The following is a 12,365-nucleotide window of genomic DNA, read 5'->3' as shown; positions in this document are numbered from 1 at the left end:
ATTCTTTATAAATAAAACAGTAAAAAGAAAAAAAGAAGTTTAATTTTTTAATGTAATTTTTAAGTAACTTTTAAATTTACTTGAACCATATTTTATTACAGTAAAACTTTAAATTACTTAGAATTTTCATGTATATTCATAAATTTAAAAATTTGTTTTTGTGGAATCACTAACTAGCATCAAGTATATCAAATTCTTTCAGGCAACCAACTCAATTATTAGGAGAAACAACATTGATGATGGGTTTGATTACCTGAAAGTACCTGAGAAGGTGATACTTGATAAAAGCACAGTGACTTCCAATAAAGCAAATTTTGAAGTTTTATTGTGATTGGAGTTTTTATTTGGTATTTACATACAGAGTGATTATCAGTCTTGATCCATTTTTGTGAAAATGGTATCAAAATCATTTGTTTGCAAGTCATGAGAAGCATTCTGACCCAAGAAAACGAAATTGCTGTGGTTTGCACATGTTTCAGTGGATTAACATATATGGAAGTATCATCAAAACCTCTTGTTCCATAGAGATCATAACACTACTTGGCAGGTGCATAGTTGTCTTTCTCCTCCTACAGTGTAGTAACACCTGGCCATTTATGTTTTATGACTTTGTAATGAAGGCTCTCCCACACTGTTGGTTGTGACACAGTGAGAACCTATTTGGCTTAGTCTTCTGGTTAATGACGTAGACTCAGTCTTGTTACAGTTTCTACATGTTGAACCAGTTCATCCAGTATAATGGATTTCCTGAACATTGTGTACATTATACATTATCTGTTCATCTTAATTTGTTAACCAACAGTCTGATATTGGCTCTAGTATGATCAGACTTTCCGAATTTCTGGATGAAGATTTTATTACTTCCATGTATTTTAATCCACTAAAACATGTCCAAACAGCAATTATGTCTTTTTGGATCAGCATGTTTCGCACAACTTGCATACAAATGATTTTGTTACCATTTTCACAAAAATGGATAGAGAATTTATAATCACACTGTAAATTACTAAAAAGATTACATAAATAATATGAAAATTCCATTTCTGATTTTATTGTAAAGAATACTTACAGTTAATCTCTTAAAATAATCAAAGTTCACTAGATTATTATCTGGTGAATTTTAATGGTTTTTAATAATTAATTCTTTATAGGTAAGTTATGTTTAAAGAGTTTAAATATATGAAATGAATTAGTTGCAATTACATCTTTTAACAAGCTCTTTTATCCGTTTTTATTGTAGAGATCTGCAGATAATGTTTCAGATATATCATATAATATTCACATAAAAACTGTTACTTATAACATTAAACATTATAAAAATAAGGAATTTTAACAGTTATACTGAACATTTATAACTGAAACAATATTACATTTTTTGCAACAGTATCCACAAGTTTCTAGAAATCATTTTTGAACTCTGCCACATGAGGGTGTGTCTTGACAGCTATTAAGTTACTGATAATTGTTAGTGTAGGTTTACAATTTTTAGTTTTTCATTGGTGACATACCTTATAAAATCAATTCAGATAGATATTGTGCAGAGTTTGGCTGCCATAATAGCCAGAGAGTTATTTATAAATGGTTTGAAGCTATATGTGATGTTCATGAAAACATGATGAATCGAGATTGCCCATGTATTCAACCTTCCAGTTGCATTCATTTTCATGTGATGAAAATTTAAGAGGATGGGTAACCAACCATGCAAGTACTGTACATCCATCTAGATAAATAACTTTGCCATCATTAGACATACAGGTCATACAGAATGATTACTTGCAGATAGGCTTTGTGATGACCCTATATTAGGAGTCTACATTTGTCTTAAGGACACAAATGCTTTATGATAATTTAGTAATTAAAATTTTACCTACTTTACCACTTGAAAAAATAATTATGAGAATCAAGACTCCTTTTCATTAATTATTCAAATATAGCTGGATATTCCAAAGGTGGTCATTCTCTCATGTCATTATTCCATGATTTTATAGTTCTAATTGATGAAAATAAATTAGAAAATAAAAGTTTGTAGAAGAAACTATACAAAAACCCAAAAAGTTTGCATTCGACTTAATTCTGTGATATTCTGTGAATATTTTGGACTACTTTATGAATTAAATGGCAATATAAATATTTTCTGATAGATAATAACAATGGAATATTAGTATAACTACAGAAGTCAATTTTGCCAATTATTTCCTTCCAGGAAAAATTAAGAAAATAGGATTTAAGTTTTCTTAATTTTACTTTAAATTTTTATCAGTTTTAAAAAATATTTTCCCACCATGTACAGGCTTTTTGTTCTTTGTTACAAAAAATTAAAACTTGTGTAAAAATTATTGAAAATATTCTCTTTATAATTTAAAATATAAAAACCTTTACAATTACTAACAAAATGGGTGTTATGAACAAATTTCTATTAGTCATTTAAAAATCAATTATATTTTTAATTATATAGTTTACAGCAGTGTTTCCCACCCTTTTTTGTTCTATGCCCCACCTAAGTCTTTCTAAAATTCTTGTGTCTCCCCACGTATACGTTGAACTCTTTTGGAAGATCTCTTGTTGTGTTCGTTGAAGTTTTTCTTGCACTTAATTGCCACACTGTTTTATGGTAACCACGATAAAACCCGATCTTTTCATCAAAGTCTCTTGCACTTTCCAGTCGTTGCCAAACGCGATCTGAAACATCACAACTCGTGTCTGTCCACCTTGAGGTCTGGGCAAAGAGTCCTTTCTCCTCTTTCACCAGCCTAAGGGCCTCGTTCATCTCTTTGTTCTCAGTGGTTCCCAGAATTGTTAATCCTACCCAAGGGAAAAGGGTTATAAAGGAAAGTTCTAGAAGGAAAGGGAAACGAAGAACAAAGAAAACTAAAACTAACCAAAATCAATATTTACAATAAATATGGCGTACAGTGGCTATATGGTTAACTTTAACTCTGGACAAGTGCATTTTCGAATTGCCCCCCTTAACAATCGAATTGCCCCTCTGTGGGGTGTGGGCCTCACGTCGGGAAACACTGGTTTACAGTTTTGTAGTTCTTGTAGTATCTTAAGGTCAGGCAATGGTGGTGCTACAGTACAGAAAATACATGAACCTTCTCTGGAAACTTGTGGATGCAGCAAAAGCTTTCTATATCAATAGAAAGAGAATTATTTGGATAATGATGGACAAGAAATTTTTCATAATGAAATAATATGATTTGAGATTGAAATTATTAATGTTACATAAGACCACTTCAAATGCCTATCTTGATTATAACTAAATAATAAAGTATAAACTAGTATAATAAGACACTAAACACACCTTACACACATTTTTGGTCTGATTGATAAGACTTTGTCATGTTTGTGCAGAATGACATTTAAAGAGAGAATCTCTATTTCATTAAATTAAAAAAGTGTGTGTAAAAGTGTGTTTAGTGTCGTCTTATATTGGTGAAGCTCCAGCTTAGACAATTTTGTATTGATACAAGTATAAAATTAAAAAAAAACTTTTAGTTTTATTAAATAGTCTTATTTAGTTAGCATTCAAGCAGAACAAGAGTTAATTTTAAAAAACATATTTAAAATGTACAAAATAATATGAATAGTTAGTTAAAATTTTAATTTTTCTGTTTACTTCATCTTGGTTTCATTAAAATAATTCATATTCATTTTTACTTATGTAATGTATATGAATTTCTTTATTTATAACATTATATTTCTAAAATTTCAAAAATCTAATAATTGAGAATTAATAATGAATATTAGTTATTATAATGAAATGAAGATGAAAAGTCAGTTTATGTGCTGGTTCTAATGACAAGATAACAGAATATTCAGATGGAAGAAATAATAACAAACTTGTTACTTTTTCAAACAGTTTGAATTATTCCTGTTGGTATTTAACAATAGATTTATTTCCAAGTCTGTTAACTTGGTGGAAGTCTTTTGTGTATAAAGTCTTTCTTTTATGTATAGTGTTATATTTAAGTGCTACAACAATGAATTTATTGTCAAGTGATAAAAAAAATAGACAGTTTGTTAGTTTTTCTACCTGAATTTCATTATTGTCATCTATTTAATATGTTTGTTAAAATACCTATATTCCTTATTATTATTTCCCAATTTTTTACTATTTTAGCTTTTTAATTTTTCTGTTTAGATGCATAGTTTAATCTGTCAGGCATATTGCACTGCTCGAATGCTAACTGAAGAAGCCTGTTAAGAAAGACCAATGTAGTTTTAAATAGTTCACATTTGATAAGAATATCAACAAAGCTGGAATAATATTCAAATGCATACCTTTCACTTCTTACTACTTTTCAGAAAATTGCATGCTGGAAAGAAGTGAAAGGTTTACATATTTGATAAATTTATTACAATACAATGTTGCTTTATTTTCTTCAACTGACTACAAGAAATTTGCAAAATAATCTTTGATCTTAATCATGTCTTTTTTGCATTAAAATTCTACTAAATTCTAAAATCATAATTGTGACTGGTATGCTGCTAGTGTCTAACTATGTAATGTATATTACATGAAAGTATATTGTGAATAAACTACTATATGAATTCTTATTCTTAATATATTACATAAATATGTAAGAATGTATCATTTGATAAACCGTGATAGTTTTGGATAGAGAAATAAGTCAAACTTATTATCTTATTTCTTTCTAAACATAAGATTATTCTGATCAGATTATAATTGTAAAGCTCAAATCTATGATTAAAATCAGTACATTTAAATATTTTAGTTATTTGAAAATCTGGAATATTTTAAAGCAAGTTCAGTTTTGTTTACCATGCAGATGCACTGCCAATTATGCCACCTGGATGCACTGTTTGATCTTTGCTTTCAGAGTTTAATTAATTTAAATATTAACAGGAGTTGCAGGTTTGAGTACTTCTCCAGGTTGATCTTTTCTTTGAGAATATTCTGAATTTAAATTAATTTTGTTGTATTCCATCATTTATTATATTATCCTGAAGATGTCTGTAGACAAAAATAAACACTTTTTAACATAAGTATTGTATATACTTACATGAAAATACATTAAGCTTGGCACCATGGTATGAATTACCAGGATAAAATTACTATTTTCAGGCAACCAAATATTTATAGTTACAGTAGAGTTCCAGAATCTTGACTCTCCATAACTTGACATTCCATCAAACTTGTCATTTTGTTCAAAAACAAAATACATATAATTAATTTTTACATCTATAACTTAACTCTAGAATCAAATAAGTTATCATTCTTCATTGGTGACACTTGGTAATAGCATCAGTTCCAAGTGTTAAAGAATATAATCCTTTTTCCAAGGTTCCATTGCAAAACGCCATGAAGCAAATGTCACTAACTCAAAAGTAGCCACTGAACAGCCAACATATTTATTTTTAAATTAAAATTTAACTGCAAATAGAAATAGTCACTAATGGTATGTAATTACAGTAATACATGTATAAATTTGCAAAAATTCATAGATGTACTAATTTTGTATTATGCTATTTAGACTAGCATCATTGCTATGCCACTGCACATTAAACATATTCATTAATTTAGCAGAGTTCTGCTAAAGTTAAGCAACATGCTTCCACAGATGAAAAGAGGTCAGATTTGCTGGTCACTTTACTGTTAACACAGGAGTCCATAAAACTCATCGTTTTTGGTAACTTGTCATCTCAGTCCACATTAAGTCAAGTTTGTGGGACTACTGTACCTACATATTTACTTATTTAGATTTTAAATAGTTATATAAGTAATGGTTGTCTGAAAATAGTAGGAAAAGACAAAGGTTGGTCATAACACTTTTCAAAACTTTTTACCATAAAGAAATTAATACTAGATTTTTTATGAAACTCTAGATACCAAAATGTTTGTACATGTTTTGCACTTCTAGAAAATTATTAATTCCAGGGACTTTCATAACTGTTACCATAAATTAAAGTTGCACCAGCAGGTTTGTAACATTTGCTGGGGCATGTTATAAAATTTCCTACAGTATAAACAGTAATTAATTGAAAGAATGTTTTATTCCAAATTGAGAATGTGGATCAATTATAAGTAGCAGAATAATAGCTGTAACTACTCACAAAAATCACAACATAGCTATCTGATAAGTGTCTAAGAGTACAGTTGTTGTGGGCTTACTGTTTGCAATGAATACACTGAACCTATGCTCTCCTATCTAACTGTCTCCATATATTTCATTATAAACCAAATCCCCACATCATTTTCATAAGTAAGTTTTATCATATACTAATATTTCTTGGTGGGCTTATGTTTAACTCATTACAACATATCCAACATTTAATGTTAAAACCTGTCCACACTACACTTTTTAGTGGAATGCATGGCAAGCATTTAATTGCCGAAAATCTTCAGTAATATTCAGTAACCACTTTTAAACTGTTAGTTATATAGATTAGACTTAAAAAACAAAACATAATTTTTTTTAAAATGCTTACATATTTACTTCATACATCAAAATTTTAAAATTTGCAATTTCACATTAACTGTAACACATTCATAATTCATATATACATCTCTTCCTTTTGTTATAAATGTTACATAAGCATGTGCATGTAAAATTACAATGATGCCAACTGACTAGAATAAAATATATTGCTAGTGTTACAATCCGCATGTACTACAACCAGCCCAGTCTCCTCTACTTTAATTCTGGTCGTTGCTATATTCGTATATTTTTATCAGAAATAGTATAAAAAAAATTGTTTTCTAGTATCATATTTTCCTGTGTACAACTGTGTAACCTGCAGCGGTGTTTAACTCACATTGGCATATGTTTCATAGAAAATTGCTAGAACAAAAATAAGTCTTTTGTATAACATATACAATTGCATACCTTATGCCTATTGAGCAGCCATTTCTCCATAGGTGCAAGTTCTTAATTGCAATTTAAAATATGCTTATATAACCCATGCCCTTTTTGAAATTGTCTTTTCAACACAGACAACCTGCAGGTTATATGCACAATAATACTGTAGCATGTAGTAATTCTTTATGAAGAGGCAGTTCAAATTTTAAATTTTGGAAATAGTCAAATGCCTACATTATGTGCAGAATGTAATTTCTGCTTGGGATATCAGAAAAAAAATTGTAAAATTAAAGCTAAATTATTTAGATCAGCTCAGTTTCTAAATAACTAACATGTAATTTAGATTGCATATATCTGCAGTCCATTTGCTGTAACTTCATGCATGAAATGAAGAAGCAAAGCAGCAATCTCATCATTGTACACTGCAAAATATATCCTTCCACATTACCTGTTATCCAAGTCTAATTCATTTTTCAAAATGATTCAAATATTGGAAATTTAGAATTTGAGGAATGTTTATGGAATTATTATGGAAAAAATCTGATTTCCATCCATCTAAATCAGTGCTCTGCAATCTTTTCTTGTGCATGGTGGTACACTTAGATACTTTCTAGAATTCCGTGGTATGCCACAAGTAAAAATATACAAAAAATATAGACATTAAAAAGTGTATACCAAAAACAAAAAATACTGATTTATTGTTGTTTTACTTGTCATAATATAAGAATATTTTAAATTTGTTTGTAATCAATTTTCTTATTTCTTACTTAGCATAAGTAAGAAATAATGGAAACCACCCTAGACGAAGTATCATGCAGGCCTGGCATGAAAAGCACATGATCGGAATCTTCATTTCAAGGGTGGATGCAACAGAGTGCACAACTGATACATGCAACTTGGCAAATTTCACATGTACAGATTTTGTTAAATATGGTGCTAAATTTATAGACGAGTTTGTGAGTAAACAGATGCACATATTCTGTGAAATATCACTGCATAGGTGTAAACCTTTGAAGCTTGTAACAATCCCTTCTGTCACAAACATCAGTGGCAATAAACATGTAATAGGCAAATCATTGTTCCTTTTCAATCAACCTGTATTAATCATATTCATGTGTCCACCACAAACTCTGCACTTTTCCTCCTCTTGGAGGCATTGTGCCATGGCACACTTAGCCTCATCTTGCAGCATACAAGTGTGCCAGGGCACACTGGTTGCAGAGCTCTGATCTAAGTAATCCAAATTAATTTTTCCAAAGGACACTAAAACACTACAAAACAACTATACATCAGTCCATGATTGTAGCATGATGTTAAATATAACAGTAGGGCCATTGAAATTTATTAACAAACAATGTGATTATGAAAGGATATATTTGTAAGCAACTATAAAATGAAATAAGTTTGTTTAGTGCCCCTATTAGGAATTGTATATATGAGCTGCATTTTCATTACTGTCATTTGTAAAGACAGTAATGAAAATGTTATAATGTTATTGTACATTTTACATTAAAATATTGCTGTATAAAAACAGAATAACAATGAAAATAAACAAATAAGATAATGAAACTATTACAATGAACTGTTAAGAATAAGCTCAAATTTTATAAAAAAAAATTACCAAATTATTCAATAACATTAGAACATAGATACAAAACTATTGAAACAAATGAAAACAGACAATAGGAACAGAATCATTCATTGCATCCCTTGTTTACTAGTAGAAGTTTGGAAGCTTTTGCAATTACACTTCAAAAGATTCATATTATTAGGATTATTTTATTTTGATATTGCAATGTATAAATTTGTTGAAACAGAAAATCAAATACCAGGGTTGTATTTGACAATTGATTATATTTAGCTAAGAAAGCTAAATTACTATGGCTTAAAATAAGATAAAAGATAAACTTTGCTTTTAAAAATTAAGAATATTATGTTTCTGTGTATATAAGAGCATGCTCTTAATTGGACAAAATGGCACTGTATTCTGCAAAGTATGTTAAAAAATTCATTATTTTTAATAAAACTTTTATAGTTTCAAAAACATTAAAAAGCCAAACTAAAAATAATAGTTACCACAGAGATGTCACTGAATAATTACTATATCAATACCTTTACATTTAATTTACATTTATGCATCAGTGTAGTTTCCTTATAAGCCAAAACAAGCTGGTGCATTTAAAAACATGCTCTTGTAAGTGAAGCAAGACATGTTTCAAAACAAGCAATTTTCACATGTAAGAGAATGTTGTTTGCATGAAAATACAGTATTATTTTACCTAGTAAGTACCTATATATGAGCATTTTTAGGTTGCACTGTACAAAATAAACTTATTCTGTTGACTTGCATTAAATAATATAATTATTTTCTTAATTCTTTAAAGAAGAATTATTTTATTGTTTTTTAAGAAAATTCATGTGAAAATAGCACATCTTCACATGAAAAATAATACCATGCATGAAAAATGTGCAACAGCACATTTTGCATTCATGATGATATTTTTATTGCAAGGATATGGCTATCAGTATTTAGTTGGACTGTAGAAAAAAAATTGAACTGTAAGTTGAATAAAATAATAATTTTTTTAAACTTTATGGTAAGTTACTGATAAAAATATTACTGATAAAAAATAATAGAAATACTAGTTCTTTATAATTTAGCAATGGAAAGCATAGTTTTTTTTCTTTCATTTTTTTTTTTTTTTTTTGCTAAAATTCTGTATTACTGTACTGAAACAAATTGAATTATAGTAGTCATAATAATCAACTAACTATAAAAATTAAGCACCAAGTCTCAAATAGCACTAGCATTGAGTAAATGTCAGGGATTTTGACCCATTGAAATAAATAAATGCCAGATGCTTATTCAAGGTAATACAGTATTCTATATCAAGCAATAAAGTTCATGCTTTTCTTTTACTTATAAAAGTTACAAATATTATTTGAAAGAAAGGAACAATGGTAAAACCTGCATTGTTATGTAACTTAAAATTTAATATATTTAGATAAACATTAAATTTTAGCATAATTATTATATTTTTTTGCCTTTTATAATTGAATATGTCAGTATCACCTATTCTACTCAGAAAACATTATCTGAAAATGATAGTATCATTTTAGAATAAAAATGTAAAATATTGAAAAATGATCATTTATAATTGGGATTGACTTCTAATTTAATGATTTTGAGCAATAATTTTCAAAATGTTTTTATTTAATGCTATTTATTTTTGTTTGTTTTGCTTCAATACATTCAAGATTGTAATGTTAAAATGGTTGCTATTGAGATTTGTTATTCCACTAATATTTTTAAATGTTAATTGTAAAATGTGTTAATTTTGCATATTAAACACCTTAAGAACTGGTATATAGGCTTATGTAACCTGAAGAAATTTGATTGATATGGACAAAAACGTTCATTATATTAAATATTTTTGTTTAAGTGGATTGGCATACTGATGTGTCTTTATTTTGCATACAGTTTATTTTTTATCCCTACAAGCACATTGTCATTTGTCTCAAAAAGCTGCAAGGTATATTTTAGATTCCATTTTATTACTTTTGTTTTTAATTTATTCTACTTCTATACATTTTTATAGTTTATGTATCGTGTGCAATAATTTTTTTTTTTTTTTGCAATCTAATAATACAAAGGAAGTACATAAAAAGAAATTTTTACTTCTAATTTACCTTTAGTTTATGTTATGTCAGTAATAATGCTTTTGGTTCAATAATAATTATCTCTGGCATCTTTCTCTACTGTGGTTAGATGTAACTCCAATATTGCAATGTTGTAATTTAAAGATTTTTTGAGTTATTTAATTGCTTTCATCCAGATTATTTCTTTTTTGACTTTAATTATTGTTTATATATGCAATATGTACTGTTCGATCACTTACATGAGTTGTTATACTGTATATTGGATATTGATTCAATGAATCAATAATTTAGTGCAACTACCTCTGTATTAAAAAAAAATTTAATTAATCCACATAAGAGAAATATTACTAGAATATGTTTTTTGTAGTTGATAAATGAATTTCATTTCTTTATTTCCATTAATTTCAAATCATTATCTCCATTATAGGGGTATGTATGATGGATATAGTGATTTGAAATTAATACAGAATAGATACCCAGATACAGATAAAACTGGGATTCAGGTTTTATATTCCTTTATTCACAGAATATATATATATTCAAAGATAAGTTCTGTCAGATTATCTTTACATATACTTTAGTTAATTTGAAATCAGCATAAATACAAAAACAGTTGTCAGTTTTTAAAGATTGTTTTACTGTTTTTTTTTTAACTTCTATTAAAATGTCCAGATATTGATAAAATTTTTTACTTTTCTGATGTTTTAAAATAATTCATAAAAAATTTATGTAACAGAAATACATAAACTTGAGTTTAGAAAAATCACATTTTCTAGTCCAAACAATTTTTTGTGTAAATAATCAAAGATTTTTTTTACTTGAGAATCTGGTAATTTGATTTAAAAAAATTTTGTATTAGATCAGATCTGTTTTCTGATTGGTTATATAAAATTGAAGAAAGAAAAAATGTAAAATCAAATGATTCTTTGAATATTTGCCATTTAATGTACTGAATCATTTAACATTAAATAATTATTTTTATTTATACTGAACAAAATTTTTAGTCCTGAAAGTGGTCTTGGAACCAGTCATCCTAGTTTACCTGATGCAGATGGTGAGACAGATGTGAATGCAGATGGTGAACCTGAATATGACAATGGAGAGAACCAAGATTTTGATCTGGAACCACTGCCTGTATTAGGGACTGCAAGAGCATTATATCCTTTTGAAGGTAAATGATAATTATCACAATTAATTAAAAGATTTAATATAATTAATTAATTTATATTCTACCAAATGAATCAATTGCCAAGTTGTTTTCATGCAGAATCATATGCTATTTAACAATAAAGAGTACATTGTTTTCTTTTATGAGGGCAATTTTATATTGTTAAGCATAATAATAATTAGGTTAAAGCAATAAGCTTATGAATAAAAAATGTGCTGAAAAATTTATGTTTCATATAAGACAGATTTAATTGGTTTGATATGGAATGCACTATAATGGGGGGGGGTGCTTTTCAGAATGCTTTCTATGGAAAAACTAGTCCCTGTTTAGCTATTAGGCATGTGAAGAAACCTGGAAAATTCCACATGGCCAGTTTGTTGGTCAGGTGCAAACTTTGCACCAAACACCAATATTTAGTGATTTTATCCACTTGGCCATTGGTAGGCTACAAACGGGATTAAGTAGGGCCATTGGTAGGCTACAAACGGGACAGAAAATGAGTTTTTTTATACCTTGAAACAGTATTCCATTATAAGGAGACTCACAAATTCCACTTCACTTTTATCATAGCTAAGGCATTTTATTGCTATAGCAAAAATTTCAAGGCACTACTTCTTGAACAAGCCTAGTAATCCAAAAGAAATTTATTACCAATTATTAAATAATTTTCTAACAAAATACCTGATGTGATAAATGAGATTATTCTTATTTTA

General features: G+C 28.2%; 1 protein-coding gene across 2 annotated transcripts in view; it reads left to right on the top strand.

Annotated features, from left to right (window-relative positions):
* Positions 1-12,365, top strand: part of Cip4 (formin-binding protein 1-like Cip4) — a 76,961-nt gene that overhangs the window by 54,722 nt on the left and 9,874 nt on the right. For both annotated transcript variants that reach the window (XM_067277011.1, XM_067277010.1), the window contains one exon: positions 11,489-11,655. In XM_067277011.1, the coding sequence (XP_067133112.1) occupies positions 11,489-11,655 (167 nt within the window). The remainder of the gene's footprint in view (positions 1-11,488; positions 11,656-12,365) is intronic.

Source organism: Centruroides vittatus, unplaced genomic scaffold (genome assembly GCF_030686945.1).
Source record: "Centruroides vittatus isolate TY-2023 unplaced genomic scaffold, ASM3068694v2 contig_726, whole genome shotgun sequence".
Classification (NCBI taxonomy): Eukaryota; Metazoa; Arthropoda; class Arachnida; order Scorpiones; family Buthidae; genus Centruroides; species Centruroides vittatus.
This window is presented reverse-complemented; position numbering and strand designations above follow the sequence as displayed.